Source organism: Mus pahari, chromosome 19 (assembly GCF_900095145.1).
Source record: "Mus pahari chromosome 19, PAHARI_EIJ_v1.1, whole genome shotgun sequence".
NCBI lineage: Eukaryota > Metazoa > Chordata > Mammalia > Rodentia > Muridae > Mus > Mus pahari.
Genome location: NC_034608.1, coordinates 32,342,153 through 32,361,916, shown reverse-complemented (window position 1 = coordinate 32,361,916; position 19,764 = coordinate 32,342,153). Strand labels below are relative to the sequence as shown.

At 48.5% G+C, this 19,764-nt stretch overlaps 1 protein-coding gene across 1 annotated transcript in view; it reads left to right on the top strand.

Annotated features, from left to right (window-relative positions):
* The window catches only part of Tdrp (testis development related protein), a 22,942-nt gene extending 5,837 nt beyond the window's left edge, over positions 1-17,105 (top strand). Inside the window, exons 2-3 of the mRNA XM_021219585.1 lie at positions 12,974-13,071; positions 14,949-17,105. Coding sequence (XP_021075244.1) covers positions 12,974-13,071; positions 14,949-15,297 — 447 coding nt within the window. The 3' untranslated portion in view covers positions 15,298-17,105. The remainder of the gene's footprint in view (positions 1-12,973; positions 13,072-14,948) is intronic.
* Positions 17,106-19,764: the final 2,659 nt, after the last annotated feature.

The window sequence follows — 19,764 nt, the reverse complement described above, 5'->3', positions numbered from 1 at the left end:
GAGGGTGTGTGTGTGGGGTGTTCGAGACAGGTTTCTCTGTGTAGCCCTGGCTGTCCTGGAACTCACTTTGTAGACCAGGCTAGCCTTGAACTCAGAAATCCACCTGCCTCTGCCTCCGGAGTGCTGGGATAAAGGCGTGTGCCACCATGCCCGGCCCTGAAGCACGTTTTTATTTTTGTTGTTGTTTCTGGTTTAAATATCTCTTCTGAGAGTCACTTTTGGAAGTCCAAATCCAGAGTCCTAAAAAGCCACCCTAATTGCTTTTAAGAGTCCCAGACCTTGAGGTCTTTTCCCGTGGCCTGTGTTCTCTTGTTTGTGTACATGGTATAAAGTAAGAGTCTAAGTGGATTCCTTGGCATGGAGGTGAGTTGCCACTTGTGTTGAAAAGATGATTCCTGTTTTACTGAATTTTCACGGTGCCATTCTGGACAGTCAATTGGCCATGCCTGTGACATCTTTTCTAGACCCCCAGGGTATGTGTGCCAGTACCTCAGTCTTGATTACCACTTGCAGTATAGCGAGTCTTGGAATGAAAACCTTAGCTCTTCTGTGTAATTATTTATCTAGGCTAATTTTGCTGCTTGGAATTCTTAGTTATTCCATATGCGTTTTAGAAGCAGTTTATCACTGTTTGTAGAGAAGGCAGCCGAGCCTCCCATAGGGACTGAATCTGTAGATCAGTTTCAGGAACATTGCTAAGTTAGCAGTACTTCACTCTTCTGATTCATAAAATATGAGATGATTTTTCATTTGCTCAAATCTTGCAAGACTTTTCTTAAAAATTTTGTAATTTTCATAGACTAAATATGAAATCTTGCCATCTTTATTTCTAGTTACAATTGTAAGTAGAATTGCTTCAATTTGATTTTTATATTATTCATTGCTGATGTATAAGAACTATATTTTTATATCTTGATTGTACATGTGATGTTTGCTTTTCTCTTATTAGTTGTAAGAGATAATGCTTCGCTGCACGTGGGGACGGTTTTACTTCTTCTGCAGTCTAGATGCCCCTGGTTGGTTGTTTGTCTGTTTGTTTTCTTGACTGCTCTGTTGGGCCTCTTTCCAAGCCTTCTCTTCTTGTCCCTGGTTCTGGGGAGCCTTCGGTATCTCACCAGTGAGTGAGAAGGCAGCTATGGAGTTTCTTAAATGTCCATTATGAACTTAGAGCTGAGGACTGTTTTATCATGAAAAGATGGTAGATTTTGTCATAGTTTTTCCATATCCTTATGTGAATTCTATTTCTTATTTTCTTCCTATGATATATAATTGGGTTCCAGATGTCTGCCCAACTTTCCACTACAGGAGTAATAGCCACTTGACCAGGTACATGATGCTTTTAATAATTAATCTTTACATTTTTTTGTTTGGCTTTGTTTTTTGTTTTGTTTTGTTTTTTGGCTCTTTTGGTTTTTTTTTGGTTTTTTTTGGTTTTTTGAGACAGGGTTTCTCTGTGTAGCTCTTGCTGTCCTGGAACTCACTCTGTAGACCAGGCTGGCCTCGAACTCAGAAATCCACCTGCCTCTGCCTCCCGAGTGCTGGGATTAAAGGCATGCGCCACCACGCCCGGCTTTGGCTTTGTTTTTTGAAACAGGATCTTACTGTATAGTCATGGCTGGCCTGGAACTCTGTCTATAGACCAGGGTGGCCTCAAACTCACAGAGATCCACCTGCCTCTGCCTGCCTCTTGAGTGCTGGGATAAAGGCGTGCCCCACCTCACATGGCACTTCACCAGCAGTTTGTTGTGGACTTTTCCATCTACATCTGTGACGCCTGGTCGACAGCTGTCTTCTGCTGTCAGGTTTGGGTGTCTAGGTAACACCGTCATCACAGACTGAGGGAGGGAGGGGGTGCTCCTTTTTTATTTTCAGGGATATTTTGAAGAATTGCTGTTAATTTTTTTTAAAAGATTTATTCATTTTATGTATATGAATACACTATAACTGTCTTCAGACACACCAGAAGAGGTCATCGGAACCATTGCAGATGGTTGGGAACCACCATGTGGTTGCTGAGAATTGAACTCGCGACCTCTGGAAGAACAGTCAGTGCTCTTAACTGTTGAGCAATCTTTCCAGCTCTGTCCGTTCTTTAAGTAGTCATTAGACTTCAGTAGTGGAGAGTCTGGCCTTGTGTTTTCTTTGGAGGCTCTTTTTTTCAAGATGTATTTATTTTATGTATGTGAATACACTGTCACTGTCTTCAGACGCACCAGAAGAGGGCATCAGATCCCATTACAGATGGTGGTGAGCCACCATCTGGTTGCTGGGATTTGAACTCAGGAGGAACAGTCAGTGCTCTTACCCGCTGAGCCATCTCCCCAGCCCTGGAGACGTTTTCTACTGTTTTTCTCTCTGTTTGTTTTAGGTCTGTTCACATTTTCTATTGCTTCTTGAAATGTCACATCCTCTGTGTGTCCATTTTGGAATGGAATCTGTCCATTTTGATATGTTACATTAATTCTCAGTTATTGATCATGTTCTGGAATAATGCTTCCTTTCTCGTTCTTAGCCTGAGCAATGCGAATCTTAGTTCCCTTCAGTTAATTAAGTGTGTCAGTTTTGTTTGTGATCCTTGAGTCAGATTAACCAGTTTTGAGCCAGGCTGATCTTGAATTTAGAGGCTCAAATGATCTTTCAGCCTCAGGACCTGGGATCTCAGGCACATGCCCCCAGCATTTATTATTATTTTTTATCGTCAGTTTTTCTGATTTCTCCTGTATTATTATTCTCTGTCCCTCTGTTAGTCCCTGTCCTGGTCTCTGTTTTTTCCATCTGCCAGCTTGTGGTCCAGTTGCCCTTTTGCCAACTCTGAAGGTGGGAGCTCAGGTTACAGGTCTCTCTCTCTCTCTCTCTCTCTCTCTCTCTCTCTCTCTCTCTCTCTCAGTAGTTGCATCTGTCTGCTTGCTGTGAGGCATCCCAGCTCTGACCCTGGGCTGATGTTCCTCAGTCACCACTGCCTCTGCCTTAGGCTTCTGAAGAACTGGAGGTGGGGGTTGCCATGGCTGCTGTGCCTACATTCTGTGATTTTCCAGAGAGCTTGGGGAGAATTGTCTAAAGATGTGTGGTTACCCCAATTCTTCTTTGTCTAATAAGCATGTGCACCCTGCCTTTCTAAGTTCATTTTGTAGAAGTAATTTAGATTATTGCTGTGATTTGTAAACACAGATCACATACCTTTGGTCTGTATATTAGATGTGATTTGTTTTGGCATTTTTTATTCAACTGAATTCTTTGACTTACAGCATAATTAGGTTCCTGTTCTAACTTGTTATAATATTGTGGTTGCAAATACTTAAAATTAATTTTAGTGTAATTGATTCTTAGTTTCATGGCTGACAGTAGAAATTGAAAATAGAATTTATATTTTTAGGGGTGAGAGGACAGGCCATTTGTTTGTGTCCTGGACTGGCTTAATATTACACTGCCTTAATATTGCACTGCCTTAATATTGCACTGCCTTAATATTGCACTGCCTTAATATTACACTGCCTTAATATTGCACTGCCTTAATATTGCACTGCCTTAATATTGCACTGCCTTAATATTGCACACGGAATCCCAGAGAGGGACAGCGCATATGTTGTTTCTGCAGTTTGCTGTGGCTGGTGAGTCCCGTGCGCCCCATTCTCCTTCTGTTTGCAACTCTAAATTCTCTTCCTTCCCACTTCCTGCCTGGGCACCCTTAGAGTGGGATGGAGATTGGCTTTGCCTAGAACAGGAAGACCAGTGCCGCTCGCTCAGGACACTGGGGTCTGGGCCAAGAACATGAATGGTGTTTTATAGCAGGAGGAAAGAAGATCCTGCAAAGGGGAAAAAGCAAGTGAACCATTCCCCCTGACTGTGTGGATAAATCACACGTGTCAAGGAAGGAAAGCTAAAAATAAGTCATGCCTTCCGTGCAGTCTCGGGCAAAGGTGTCAAAACTCTAGGAAGAAGAGCTGAAGAGGCCAGCCCCACGGGCCAGTCAGTTCTGGCACGTGCAGCTCACGATAGCTATCCTTGTCAAAGAGGCAGGAAGTTGGCCCAGAGGAACTGGAGCTCCAGTCTCGGGGGAGCATGCCCTTTTCCTTCTTGCCCGTGTTGGTACTGTTGCCTGAGGATCTCTGCCGGCCAGGGCTGCTCTCCCAGTGCGGGTCCCCAGAGCTGCTTTCCCAGTGCGGGTCTACCTCCAGGCTCTTGGGTTGTCGCTCATGTCCACCTTACCAGGCACCTCAGTGCGTCCTCCAGTTCACCTGACCCTGCCTCCCCCAGCAGTTTCCATCTGGGTCCTTTTCCTGTCTTGTTTTATCTTTTTTTTTGTTTTGTTTTGTTTTGTTTTTTGTTTTTCGAGACAGGGTTTCTCTGTGTAGCCCTGGCTGTCCTGGAACTCACTCTGTAGACCAGGCTGGCCTCGAATTGAGCCATCCGCCTGCCTCTGCCTCCCGAGTGCTGGGATTAAAGGCGTGTCCCACCACGCCCGGCTCTGTTTTGTCTTTTAGTGAGATCAGCCAGGCGTATTTACGCAATGTTGTCATTGGAGAATGCTATTTATGGTCACTAGGAGCTACTGAGCCTTCAGTGCTGGCCCTGCCTCGGCAGCAGGCGATGGGCTGGGGGTGGGGGCTGCTGTGATGGTCCGGTGGTTTCCGGTTGCTGGTTGCTGCCGGGTCCCACATTCCTAGACCCACTGCCATTTATCCTCTTCCTCCAGTTGCCTGACTCCAGTTTCCCAAGCTGGCAGGTCTTCCTTTAATTGTGAAGCCTCGCTTGCTCGTAACCTTCAGATCTTTGCCCATTTTACACTTGCTGCACGCCACCAGCTATGGCTGCCCTGCCTTGTGTGTGTTTCACATGACGGTTAATGTATCAGTGGGTCCAAGATTTAGATCAAACACAATGGAGGTTTATTCCTTGCCTGGGGCACAGCCCCACGGGGCCTTCGGGGTCTGTAGTGGTCCTGGCTCCCTCCGACTTGCCTTCCAGACTGGTCTAGAGAAGACAGCCTGGGGGTGGGGGGGGGGAAGCAAGTGCTTCCAAGGGTTGGACTTTGAGACTGCACAGTGCAAGCACGGGAAGCCTTGGCAGCAGGGGATGGATGGGAGCTGCAGGCTCAGGTGTTTTCTAGTTATGCCATGTTCTGAGTAATGACAAAGTGACTGAAAAAGGAAGACGGACTCTGTTCTCTTCTGCCTGTACCTGTCTGTCTGTCCGAATCCGTCTGTCCTTGGCACTCATGTCCTTGGCACTCTCTTGCTTGGCCTCTGTGTTGCTGAATAATTTCCATTTCTTTTCACAGAAAAAAAAGAAGAGAGGAAGGAAGGAAGGAAGGAAGGAAGGAAGGAAGGAAGGAAGGAAGGAAGGAAGGAAGGAAGGAGAGGGAATAGAGAACTCTAGAGCACTAGTTTCTAGAAAAAGCCATTAGTCGGACTCTTCATTTCTGCCTCCTAGGAGAATAGAAAGGACTTGTGGCAGTGTTCCTACTGGGAGGAGACAAAGAGAGGTTGGGGGATGGGAAGGAGGAAGACCAGAGGTCGCTGAGCAAGGCCTCCGTCCTCAGGGAGCACCTCCATATCCAGTAGCTGTCTGATGGGAGCCTGGGTCCTGTGGCTCAGGACATCCCTCTGACTGCCAGTGTGACAGTGTGTCTCTGTGACAGCCTGCAGGTGCTGCTCCTGCCCCAGGCAACCTTTGAGATGTCGCAGAGCAACCTGGGCTACTAATCTGCTCCTTACCCTCAGTACAGAATGTCTATAAGTGTCACGCAGGCCTGGGCTTTGAGAACAGCCATTTGATTGTTCACAACCCGAGCCTCCCTCCGTGACGTGCTGGTTATCTGGTCACAGCCTGTTTTTGTTTAGTCTCTTTGCTCCAGGTCTAGGGACTCTGATAACCCTCTTTAATAACTCAGTAGAAAGCAATGTCTTTCGCAGACGGCACCTCTGCCCCGGGGTACTGAGTATGCTCGCCGTGGGTTGTGGTGCTTGTGTAGAGTCTTAGCCAGCTGAACACTGGGTTACCAACACAGCTGCCATTTTGTTGCTCTCTCTCCCATGTCACCTGTGATGTAGAGTTCCATTCGCAGAGCAATTCTGTTTGGTCTCTTACCAAGGGAGTATTTCTGCAGCCTCATAACTGTCTTTGTGCAGATGCCCTTACTCTGACCCTTGTGGTCTTACCAGTACCCTGTAATATGGGATTTGGAGAAGTGTGTTATGACTTGGGGGCTGCCCACATCCGCCTTCACCCATAGCCATCCAGTGCTCTGCATGTTACAGGATGAACCTGAAGTCTGCCGTCCTGTGGGTTATTATCGGTGTGTCTGTGTATTTGGTCCTTTCCTGCTCTGCCTGTTATGTGGGTGGTAATCTTTTTGTTGGCCCGATCAGGGCTGTGGCAAGAGGCATAATAATTACTGCTTTGTTTCCATACAACAGCCTGAGAGGACAGGTGATACACTCATGTGGTGTGAGGGAGTCACACTGTGTCCCTCAGTTCTCTGCAGTGAGCCAACCCGTTCATCTCCCAGAGACACTGGGACCACAGGAGCTATCCACAGAATCCCCCCTCCTTTGTGTGTGTGTATGTGTGTGTGTCCATCTGTCCATCTATCCGTCTGTCTTATACATATACCCTCCCCCCCCAAACACGAGTACAGGAAACAGACTCTTGCATGCCATGCCCTCTCTGTCGGGCATTTCACAGTGCTCATATCTCTGTCGGGCATTTCACAGTGCTCATATCAGAACCCACCTTCTCACCCAGACACGGGTGTATGTGTTTGTTTCTCGTGGTTTGTCTAAGTGGACAGGGGCCTGGGAGCAGCCTTCCTTGTCTGGGGTCCAGCACGCCCTCGTTTTCTGCCCCTGGCTCTGTGAGGTCAGTTGTAGGTCCACTCCACGCTGCAGCTTTTTCTTCTCGGATGTTGTGAGTCTCGTGAAAACTCTCCTGTAGCCTGATACTCAGGGTCTGATAAAAAGGCCTTGGGTTTGGTTTCACAGTTGACCTAGAATCCTAAATTTCTCCAGAATACCAGTTTCTCTCTAACCTGAGTGTTTGAGCTTAAGATAATCTGAGTTCCAAATTCATAACTTGGGTCATCTCTCTGCATCTCTCGTTATCATGATCAAACAGCCTGCCTGAGTAGGTGACACAGCCTGCCCATGGTCTAAACATTGCTCCACAGTGACAATCATAGCTACACTGATCATGAAGAAGAACAGGGTGCTGACAGCTCTTGATGACGTCCAGGAAAGTCTCCGGGAAGGCTTGCTTCTGTTTCCACCAGCCAGATCACTGCCTGCTATGGGAACCCTTTCCCTGGGGATAGATACCTCCTTAGACTAGTATGTCAACAAACCAAAGTGCAGTTCCATCAGCGTCCACCCCGGGGAGCCAGTGAGTTATTGAGCTCAGTTAGAGGCATGGGTGACTCCAGAGCGGCTGCCTCAGCAAGGATGATGGCTTCCCTGTAGCTGCCTAGGTGAGTCCCCTCAGTCAGCTCTCCACTGTCTGTATATTTCGGCACTTTGGGAGACTGAGGCAGTGTAAAATTAGAATCATATAGAGCTGAGTGGGAGGTGCAGGCCAGAGAGGCCAAGATCTCAAGTGAGCATCCCTGCAAGGACTTTCCCATCCCCCCTCTTCCTCGTGAGAAAGTGTCCACGCTCAAGAGACTCTGTCTGAGGGTCCCTCAAATAGTCAGGGCTGCTTTGATGAAAGCCACGGCTGTCCTGCTTGAAGGAGGATGCTCCGCACATGCCCAGACAGCGGGTATCTTATTGTGCTACCACAAGCAAGACGCATTTCTATCCTCTCCTTGCAGACAAGATTCCAGCCAGCCTTGGGCTTTGTGTAGGAAAGTCTGGAGTTGGGAGGAGCCTCAGCAGGATGTGGTCTCGGGCAGCATTTGCCCCATCCACGTGAGGAAGTGTGGTATGCTCGTGGCTGTGGGACCAGGGCGTCCTTTGGAGGTATATGGACAGTGACCCCTTCATCTGTCTGTCTGTCCGTCCTTGGGGGGATTCCCAAAACGTCCAGCAGATGCCTGGAATAAAGTTTAACCTGCATAGTGGTGGGTTCAGTAAGAGATGGACATCTCTTTATGTAACGATTGGCAGCACAGCGGCTGATGCACCGTGTGGCCAGTAAAGTACGACAAGTCCTACCTGGATAAGATCATGCACCAAGTCGGCCTGAAATCAGGACTGTCCAGTGCCTGTGGGGTGAAGCTGCCACCGCTGCCTGGCTTACATAGGCAGCCCCTCCCGAAGGAAAACAGACACAGAAACGCAACTCTGCCTCAAGCTCTGGGGAACCCGGAGGTATATGTTCAAAACACTGATGTTGTAGTGGGAGCAGAGGGTAGGAAAGGTGGCACAGTTTGGAAAGCCAGGTTAGTAGTGTTGAGTGAGTGTGTGTGTGTGTGTGTGTGTGTGTGCAGTATGTCTGTGAGTGTGCAGTGTGTCTGTGAGTGTGCAGTGTGTGTGTGTGCGTGTGTTGCAGTGTGAGTGTGCAGTGTGTGAGTGAGTGTTGGGGGGGTGCACTGACTCCTCTTGAGTCCTGGCTGGCTCTGTACTTGCTGCATAGCTCAGGTTGGCCTGGAACTCATTACCTTCCTGTCTCAGCCTCCCCGGAGTCCATCTTGAAGCTCTCTTGGGCGTTATTTCCCTGTGTCCCGTGCTCGTGATGTACCCTGGGTCCTGCAGGAATCTCCCGGGACTCTTCTGCATTCTTACCAAGACCCTTGGCCTCACCACGCCAGCGAGCATCCAGGGGAGCTGAGGGCGTTTCTCCTCCCCCACGCCAGCTTAGCTGTGTGAAGACACCGTTTGTCGTTAGTCAGACAGATCGCTCTTCCTGTCTGTAGCTTCTCTCTCCCGGCCCTGTTAGCCTCGCTGTCACTGGGTTGGTCACCCTCGCCCTGTTAGCCTCGCTGTCACTGGGATGGTCACACGGTTTTTCCGATTTGCAGGCTGCTTCTTAGGTTTGTCATGTCTTCCTTAAAGGGTAGCTAAAGGGCAGAGAGCTCAGAAGGAAATTTCTTAGAGGCCCACACAGTGGAGGGTGTACATTCATCACCTCAGGTCCATGTCTCCCACCCCTGAACTATTAGCATCTTCCAATACAACAAAGAAGGCTTGCTCTTACCAGTACTGTGGGATGTTCCTGTGAGGTTTCGCCTGAGGAAAATACAGGGGTGGTCCCACAGAGGGGAGCCATCTGGGCTCACTCAGCGTGGCCTTCTAGGATCACCAGGCAGTCCAGGCTGCACTTCTCTGATCAAGGACACTGTAGGGAGAAAGGTCACGATCCATCACCTCAGGAACCCTCCCTGGGCCCTGTGTAGGAGGATCACAGGACAGAGTAGGGCCTTGGTGGCCAAGTTGCTGCAGCAGGGATTTGGGTACAGGGCACTGATGTGCACCTAAGCTGATTCAGAGAACACAATGTCCAAGCAAGGGATGGATGGCATTGCCTGGAGCACCAGAAGGACAGGGCTGTCATCTGTGACAGGTGTGAACGGTGCTACAAATGAGGTGTTCTATGCAGGACGGAGACTGGAGAAAGAGTTAGTGTCTCAGAGCTTGTGGTCTACAGGGGATCCTGAAACTTCTGCAGCTCAGTAGTGGGGGGACCCGGAAGGTCACTCGTCTCTCCACTCCCCGGAGAAGCTGTTCTGCAGCTCTCCATCAGGGAGTCAGAAAGGCCGCCCCGCAGAAAGGCTGGGTACTTTGGTAGCGTGGTTCGAGCCACAAACTCATAGCACAGCACTTTAGTGTGGGCTGTGCTGCAGCTCAGAAACCTTGTTGGTGGCTTCATGTGCCGTATAAGTATGTCAGCCTCTGGATTGGTGGTGGGACCAGACTTTGCTCCCTGAGGGAAGGATGTGACCTGCACAGGGACCTGGGAACATCAGTGCCTGTTAGCTTTGTGTACGTTTTGTATAATCTTGTCTGCTATGTTTGATGAGTTACCGTACAGACAGATCTTGTCACTGGGCAATATAGATAGGACAGCTGCAAGCTTGGTGCACACCCCTTGCTAGGATGTCCTCTGCTCCCGAAGCCTGGGACACTCATTTGCCCCGGGTCCTCAGGTCCAGGGCACTCACGTGGCTTTCGCCTCAGGGTCAGTCTTCCCATAGACTTTCAATGACTAGTAGCTAACATTTTATATTTAGTTAAGAGCCAACACACGGTGTAGACGGAGCCCTCAGGCTGGCTGCTATGGGGTCTCCAAGAACTAGAACTAACTTACAGGGAAAACACTAGCACCGAGACCTGGAGTCTTTTTTGCCCCCAAATCCAGCAAAACATATAAACTTAACAAACCTGGATAATTCCCTCAGTCTGAGCGCAATTGACACCACACAGGACTTGCCAGCTAACCGTGTTGGAAAGAGTGTTCACTGAGAAAGGACCCAGAGAATATAAAGCCCAAATTCCCTAAGACTTTTGGACATTTTGTTTGAGAGATGGAAAAAAACCGTGCCTGGGTTTTTCTAACGTTCGTGGTGTTGACCAATGCGAGTGCTAACAGGCCAGGAGCAGCAGGAGGGGGCTTCTGGCCTGGAAACCAATCCAGTCTGACAGCAGCCATCTGCTCTGCATGTGTGTGGGTGTATGTGCCCCCTTGGCATGATGCACACTTGAAGTCACACCAGCAGACTCGGCAAAGGCTACTTGGCTCTTAGGAAACGCCAGTAGGTGATTAGGCAGTGGACAGGAGCATGGGAGGCCCAGCTGCCCACAGCTGCCCACAGCCCAATAAACCTATCTAAGTCAATGGTCTCATCACTCCTCCAGTACCCTGACTCTGAGGGAGGTGCGTCCATCTGTCCGTCCTGAAAAGTGCCTTTACCACTCACTTTGCATCCAGGAAGTTTTCCTCTTCAGCACATTTTCCCTTCTTTGTTCATCCCCCCCCCCCCAGGGCTGTTTGTTTAAATCGCAGTAACTGCAGCCTATTCTGCATCTTCTTCCTAAACAAGGTGTGGGTGGTATTCCAAGCTCCTGAGTTCCCCCTCTCGCTGGCTTGTCTTACAGAGCCAACTGGCTCCCTGGCAACTATGGTCAGGGATCATGGAATGTGCAGCCTCCGCTGGGGAGGGCCAGGCAAGATGGGTGTTTGTGCTTTATGATATCTGCACTGGAGGGTCTGGGCGTGGTGAACATCATACCCCCCCCCAAAATACCTTGGCTCCGGCTCCCCGTATTTGTGGATGCTGCTTCAGTCGAGTGCCTGTAAGCCTCACAGTTTGTTTTGTGGGTCTCTGTCTCCATTCCAGAGAGTTACTGTGGGGACAGTTCCTCAGTGTTAGCCCCACGGTCTCAGTGGATCAGACGTAAACTGACCCTGACTGGTAAAGACTGGCACAGCCTGCTCTCACCTGAGCCTCAGCAGCCTGAGCAGCACTGGTGAGACTCGTGTTGCTTGGTGGGTATCTTTCGGGCACCCAGAATGGTGAACTCGCATCTCATAGCCAAGTTTTGTGTTTGCTGCAGTGACTTCTTTGGTGTGGGTACACCACTTAGGATTTAACACAAGGGGTGGGGAGGGGTTGATGGAGGGCCTGACAGTTGGAGACAGACCTCTGCCCAGAGTGGATTCCTAAAGTCCAGCCTGGCATGGGACAGAAAGAGCAAGCCTGGTTCCTGGGCTGTTGGATTTTCCACTGGCCTGATGGGTTTGCTGAAAATAAATACTATATTGTCTCATATCAGAGGCCTCCACCGCCTCTCAGGTCCATTTTTATGACCTTTTTGTATTTTTTTTTAAGATTTATTTATTTATTTATTATATGTAAGTACACTGTAGCTGTCTTCAGACACTCCAGAAGAGGGCGCCAGATCTCATTTCGGATGGTTATGAGCCACCATGTGGTTGCTGGGATTTGAACTCAGGACCTTCGGAAGAGCAGTCGGTGCTCTTACCTGCTGAGCCATCTCACCAGCCCTGTATTTTCTTTTTAACACCTCAAAGTACAACCTTGCTCTGTGACAGTAGATTTCCAGAGGACTTCCAGGGTCTCTCCATATGCCTTTCTGCTTACTAAGGTACTTCATGATCTACAGTGACATTCATTGTAAGATCTTGATTTCACAAGTGAGATTGCATAAAATCATTTTCCGGAATCAACAAGACGCATTATTTCTTTTTTTGTTTGTTTGTTTGTTTGTTTGTTTTTTCGAGACAGGGTTTCTCTGTGTAGCCCTGGCTGTCCTGGAACTCACTCTGTAGACCAGGCTGGCCTCGAACTCAGAAATCCGCCTGCCTCTGCCTCCCGAGTGCTGGGATTAAAGGCGTGCACCACCACGCCCGGCTGACGCATTATTTCTTCTTCAAGCTTATCTTTGTGGGGGTTGGGATGCCTGTAAACAGCCTGCCAAGCCCAAGGGGCGACTCCTGAGCAGCGATCACCAGGGACGCAAAGAGCTTGCTGGTATCAGAGGTCCAATTCCTTCCTGTGTGGTAATCTTCACTGGACCGTACTGAGCTTTAGCGTGACTTTCCACAAGTACCCCGTGCTTGGCTAGTACATTACGAGATGTAGTTCCCCAGAGCATAGGTGAGCGGGTAGGGTATATTCTGTGTAGATATGGAAGGGTCTGGAATGAGCTTGGCCTCAGACGTTTCCATCAACATGCCTATGAGATTATAATGGAGCTGGAAATGCCCTTGGCCAACCACGTCATAGCCGTTGACACCAGCACAGTCCATTCCTTCTGTGAAAGCACAGAATGAATGTGCAACCGTGTTTGTCAAATAGCACCTGGACATGTAAAGTGTCGCCTGCTATCTGTTCCCTGCTCAGTGCCCACACCATGTGACAGCCAAAGTATGTCATAGATTATACCGTCGAGGTGTGAGTCAGCCACTTTTACGACATTCACAGTGATAAAGCCGCTACATCTTCCAAGTTGTACCGCCAACCATAAGGCTTGTTGGCATAGGCGACATCTGACTCTCTCTTTATCTCTCACTGATGCAGGGAGCAAGTCTCAGGGGCTGGAAAGAAGCAACTTCTCTGTTTAATAAAGATGACGAAGAACATCTCCTCGAGACTTCCAGATCCCCCAAGTCCAAAGGGTGAGTCAGAAGCAGCCATCTTGAGAAGGTGGCGTCACCAGGGACGCAGAGAGATTGTGGTGGTATAAGGAGAGGGGTTATCCCACCCGCCATTGCCTCCGGAGAGGCCTCTGCTGACCCAGGCTGCAGATCCAGACGAACTGTGAGATATGAGTGCCTGGGTGCGCAAAGAGATGAGGTGCACTTTTTTTGGGTGCCTTGAGGACAAATAAAATGTACCTTGGGTAAAACTTACGTAAACAGAAAAGCATTCTGAAAGGCTAAAGCGAAGTAAAAAGCTAGAACTTGAAAATGGGCCTCAGCCGGGCGTGGTGGTGCACGCCTTTAATCCCAGCACTCGGGAGGCAGAGGCAGGTGGATGTCTGAGTTCGAGGCCAACCTGGTCTACAGAGTGAGTTCCAGGACAGCCAGAGCTATACAGAGAAACCCTGTCTCGAAAAACCAAAAAAAAAAAAAGAAAGAAAGAAAGAAAGAAAGAAAGAAAGAAAGAAAGAAAGAAAGAAAGAAAGAAAGAAAGAAAGAAAGAAAGAAAGAAAGAAAGAAAGAAAGAAAGAAAGAAAGAAAGAAAGAAAGAAAGAAAGAAAGAAAGAAAAGAAAAAGGAAAATGGGCCTCACAGAAGGCAGCCTGGAGCCATGCTCATGCGTGGGCCTCACTACCCAGAAGGGCCCAGCAGCTGGCTGTGACTGAGGGAAGCACACACCTGATGGTGTGAAGAGTTAGGACTAAGGTGGGGGCGGGGTAGCACACTTACCAAGCACACCCACTGACCTGGTTTGATCCCAGCGCCCTCAAAACTGAACAAAACCACAAGTGGTAGTGGGAAACTACAAAAAATTGTACAAAGTTGAGTATAAACTGATACATTGTTGCTACCTTATTCTACATTTATCAGAACATTAAGCTTGCATTTCCAGGTAAACATGTGGCAGAGCTGCCTGTTGACGGTAGGCCTGACCTTGGAAGCCGGTAGCTGGGTTTCCTTCTGGTAGAGGAGTATCTATGATGGCAAATGGCAGCTCTCCCTCACTGAGGCAGATGCAGGCCTCCTGCAGTAATGGAGCAGCGGTTTCACTAAAGGGCCTCTTGGTCACTGGGTGATGTGCCGGTCAGTCTGGACACCTGTGTCCTAGTGTCTCCAACAGAGTCCGAGTGATGCTAATAGCCAGCTAGCCACGACACTGACAACATATTCTTTACAGCCGTGACACTGACAACATGTTCTTTGTATCACTTGGTTCATTTTCTTTCTTTCTCTCCACCCCCACACCCCCAGCTTGGTTTTTCCAGACAGGGTTTCTCAGTGTAGTCCTAGCTGTCCTGGAACTCACTCTATAATAGAGACCAGGCTGGCCTTGAACTCTGAGATTTGCCTGCCTCTGCCTCCTGAGTGCTGGGATCAAGGCTGCACACTCAACCGCCTTGCTAGTCATTTCCTTTCCGTGAGAGAAGTTTTGAGTCATTTTTTTCTGGAGTAAACCACCTACAAAATGTTTAAGAGAAGTTTGTTATATGAGCCACCCTACTGAAAACCCACTTACTGAATAGAATTCCCCCTTACTTATAACCTAACCTGAACCTTGGTTCTTCGTGTCTGGTTTGCTCAAATGTCCACATCCTGTTGCCTCTGAGAGTGGTTCCTTGTGGCAGTAGCGTCGAGTCTCCTGTCTAAGACCTGGTGCTTGGCCTGCACTGCATGGCTTCTATAGGCTTATGCCTGCGAAGTTTCCACTGTTGTTTTCAATATTTATTTCAAAGTTATACACAGGTTTCCATTGACTTTCTAAGCAAGTTAAAATTTTTAGGAAAAAAAAAACTTGATAAAACTGACACATTATGAGATCACTGAGTGACCAAAACTAAATTGTTTTGTCTACAGAACTAACCAACGACTAAAAGAAGAGCTGAGGGCAGAGAAGAAATCAGGATTTTGGGACGCCTTGGTTTTGAAACAGAATGTCCAGCCTAAAAAACCAGATCAGATCGAAGGTTGGGAGCCTCCCAAACTTACTGCTGAAGACGTGGTCGCCGACCCTACCGAGGATGGTACAAGTGGCTGCCCACCCTGGTCTGCCTGGGAGGACGATATCAAGGGCTCTACCAAGTACACCAGCCTCGCCAACTCAGCCAGCAGCTCCCGCTGGAGCCTCCGGTCAGCAGGGAAGCTGGTCAGCATCAGGCGACAGAGCAAAGGCCACCTGACAGAGACCTGCGAGGAAGCAGAGTGAACTGAAGGAGCTCCACGGGGACATCACATTGCTTTTATGGTTGGCAAGCCCGCCAGCCACCTCTAGTGCACCATTAATTCTTGAACCCTCTCATAGCCCAGGGAAGGAACCCACTGAGTTGCTAGTATTTTGTGCTCAGTGACCCACACACCATGGCTTCCGGGTGACATCTGGTTGCCTTGCTGCAGAAACATCCACCCACTGGGTGCGTATATGCTGAATGGATGTGTGCGTCGTAGACACTGTCCTGTGAGCCAGTCTCCTCTAAGGTTCATGCCAGCCTCAGTCACTTGAGTTTTTAGGACGTTCCCCATCTTGTCTCTGCATGCGACATGAGTGCTGTGGCTAACTGAACATGGCCTCTGTGGCACCCTCTCCCTTTTTCAGACTACAAGAAGCATCTTCCAAAGGTTACAGTAATTCAGTTTAACAATAGATTCATTTTTCCTTAAGTTAAAAACAAAACAAAATCTAGATGCTAGAAGCAACTGAAGGTGGTTTGAGGTAGGGTGTCAGGACATCTTGAGGGGCGCATCTGCTGAGGAGGAGTGGCCTGCAGTGTGGGCCTGGGTGGCAAGTAGCTCTTTTATGGAATTCTATTTTTACTTTTGAACATTTAAATACAGATCTTTATTTTCTTCAAATAAATGTTGATTTTATTAAACTTAAAGATGGAAGAAATACTAGGAATAAATTTTAGTCACCCAGTAATCTTAACTTTGCTCAGAAAACATTAACTTGCTCACTGTAGAGTTAAACTGTAGATAAAACACTGAAGTGCCTCGTTTCTATTCTTCTCAGATGTTTAGTTTTTCAAAATGAGAAACTTTTATGATTGATGTGAAATCTATAAGAAGTGTGTATACCCCCTAGTTCTGCCAGTCTCACACGCTGACTCTCCTCAGTTGTGTATGGGTAGGGTTGCACTCTCAGAAGGGGATGTTCAGGTGGTGGGCATGATTGTCTTGTTTTCCAGTTACAGTGCTTGGACAGGGAAGCCATGGTTCTCTTTGTTTTGGTTAAGAATTTAAAAAGCCTCTAGTCACACTGTCCTCGAGTCTCCACAGTGTAAGCACCATGCTTTGTGTACCTGGGTGTCCCACACAATGTTCTGTGGCACAGCTGAGTGGCCCGGGTTTACTAGATCTACCTGTCATCCACAGCTGCCTACCTGTCTATCCACCACCCAGCTTGCCAGCCACCCACACTCATCCGTCTGTCCACCCATAAACCGAGCTGTTAGTCTTCTAAAAATAGAACAATAAGTTTACTTAGTGAGCTCTGAGAGGAGGGTTCAAATAAAAACTGTCAACACCTGGACGTTGTGAAAGTATGGAGATTTGATTCATGACGCAAAGCGTGTACTTTTTTCTATAACATGTGAGTGTGAAAATCTATCCTCAGGTAACCAGTTGAGTGCATGAGCTCTGACTCTCTCCTCTTCAAAACGAGGTAACTGCAGGATGGGAGGGAAGAGCAGGCTCACGCTGCTGCCCAAAGCAGGACCCCACTGGTGTGTCTGGCTAACCACCTGGGGCCCAGGAATACAAACCCAGCCTTGAGAATGTAGGGAAGGAGCTCTTGAACACACAGCCTCTGTCTGTGTTCACTGGCCGGTGCTGAGTGCTAAGCGCCTGTAGCTACTCTCTGCGCCTGCCCGTGTGCCTGAGATGCAGTGTTGCGTGGTGACACAGGGACTTTTACCCTGTCTCCCCTCAGGAGGTGACGATGCACTGTAAACCAGAAAGATTAATTACAAATGATTTTTTTCTTCTGTTGTATCAAATTAAAATGTCTTGTGTTCGAGATTCTTTAGTGTGTATATTTATTGGTGTGCTCGCAGAAGAATACCTCTTCAAAGGCTTGCTGCGATCTCACTCTGTTCAGAAGCAGTTTGTGATGTCGCTCTGATTTGGGGGCTGGCAGAGGGGACTGTACCCAGAACTCTCCTGTGCTCTTCTGGGAGGAGCAGAGGCCTCCTTAAAGCTAAGAATTAAAGAAAACAAAAGGAGGGGCTGGAGAGATGGCTCAGCAGTTAAAGAGCACTGACTACTCTTCCAGAGGTCCTGAGTTCAATTTCCAGCAACCACATCTGGTGTGTCAGTGTACTCACATACTAAACTAATTCTTTAAATAAAAAATGGAAAAAGAAAAAAAGAAGAAAAAAAAGCAAAAGGAAGCTGCATTTGTCTCCTTGATCTGCCAAGGCTTTGCTGACATGGTGGCCTCACCGTCCTCAACCCAGGAAGTGGCCGTCCACCTTCCATAAGCGGGCTGACAGTTTGGGCTGAACATGTACCTTCTCGTTAGGTGAGCTAGCTATACTGGGCTGTCACCTGGAGGGTGACCAGTGCCCTGGGTGCCCTGGGAATCTTCCAGTCTGCCGCTCTTAGTCAATGAGTTAACTAAGCCTGTAAGCAAATGGTTCTCAGCTGAGAAATGGGAACGCGAGGAGTGGTGTGGAGTGGTGTGGGTGGTTTTTGTTTAAATTGACCCAGTCTCTTTTTTAAAAAATGTACCCATCCCTTGGAAATAAGTCTTTCCCACCCCAAACAGTGACCTTTATTAAGATCAACAGGCATAGGAACTGGACCCCAAGAAAGCCCCCGAAAGCTACCCCTGTCCCGTTCTGGCTATAGATGCCTTAAAGAGGAGGCAGGCAGGTACCTGTTCCTCACGGCCCTCTGCCATGCACGTACCCGATCCTAGTCAGACTTCCTCAGATCACTGCAGCCCTGTGGTTCATTCAGGCTTGTGCCCCCAGGGCTGCCTCAGCGCTGTCGGTCTCTGTTGCCTCCTGGCTGGTGTCCCAGGAGACTCTCCCTGCTGGCTTTTGGTGACCTACTCTTTGCTCTCTGGCCCTTAGCCATTCATCAACTGGGATGAGGTCACTAGAATCACCAGGAGACAGTGTGAGGAGGAAAGGCAGCTTCTTTAATTCTGACCAGCTCTTTGAAATATTCACAGATAGTCCTCAGTTCTGAGGAAGAACCCCAAGAAGTCACTTTAATGGGAAATTTGATAGGATGCACACATCCGGTGTGCTCAGAGCACAGCCTGGCCTTTTCCCTCCGAATGTGAGCACCGAGCCACCAGTCCACCTACTTAAACTCACCTACCCAGGCTGCTGCAGATTCGGCTCAAGGAGGTCAGGCCTAAGGTTCTGCCTATAATCATATGGAGTGGAGCCAAGGTTCTGCCATAAGTGCTGGCCAGGGGCAGTTCTGGTCTCTCCATTCATTTCAGGTAAGGGGCTCCTATTTCACAGAGCTGCAGCAAGGCCTCCGTGGTATGGTGGTCCAGCAAGTGCCCATCCTTACTGCTCTGATGAAGCTACTGGACCTTGCGTCCGCGATTTCTTGAACTACCCGGGACTAGGATGAACCTTTCCCTGTGACCATTAGGGGGCTCACTCAGAGCCCGGCAAATACATCGCTCAAGTGGAACCTTCTACCCTGTTTATCAAGCACTCAGGAGGAAGATGCTCGCATTGTTATGTATAGGGACACCAAATCCATTCTACTGGCCGTTAGCTCTGTTAGCATGTGCACCAGAGAGCATCCATCCAGTGGCGCTCAGGGACCAGAGCCTGAGGTCTCGGAGCCAGGCTGAGGAGGCATGTACAGGCCTGCAAGGCGGATACTGGGAACCTTCAGGGAATCATGAGATAATGACTGTTCCTGGCTTTCATCATAAATTAATCTTGACGATAGCCAGTGGCATTGTCCACTAAATAGGACAGCATGGGGGCATTGGTGTAAGACGTAACTGCCATGAACTTGGTTAGGTTCTAGTTAAATCGGCCGGTTCTCCTTGTGGCCATAAGAGATGCCAGTCACGAACAGGAGTAGCGATGAGGTCCTAAGCCAGTCATTCTTTGGGAAATCGTAGCAGGTCAGCCATAGCCAACCCTAAGCTTTCTGTGGGTGTGCTAACTCCAAGGAGTTGTCTGAGTGGTGTACATCCGTAATCCCAGAAACTTGAGAGTCTGAGACATGGGGATTATGAGTTCAAGGACAGCCTGTGCTACATGAAGTCTTTCTGAAGAACAGAAACAAAAACCAATGCCAAACAAAACTGAGTTAGAAAAGCCAGTGCTTCATAATTTGTTTGTTTGAAGATATATCCAGAATGGGAACAAGGGCCTAGCAGTCACTGCCAGCTTCCCACAGGTTTATTCTCTGTAGTCTGATTTGTATCTTTGGATGGGCAGAGTGTGACAAATGGCCTACAAACCAGGCCTGGTTTGTCCCTGGGACTCAGGGGACAGTGGTGGGTGTTAAACATTTACAGTGGGCTCTGTGGGCTTGCAACCACGTTCTTCTCATACCATCAGGTAATGGCTGCTGTGTTTGACTCTGAAAGATGTGTGGCAGTATTTTCCCTGTCCAATCTTTTTGTTTTGTTTTGTTTTGTTTTTTCGAGACAGGGTTTCTCTGTGTAGCCCTGGCTGTCCTGGAACTCACT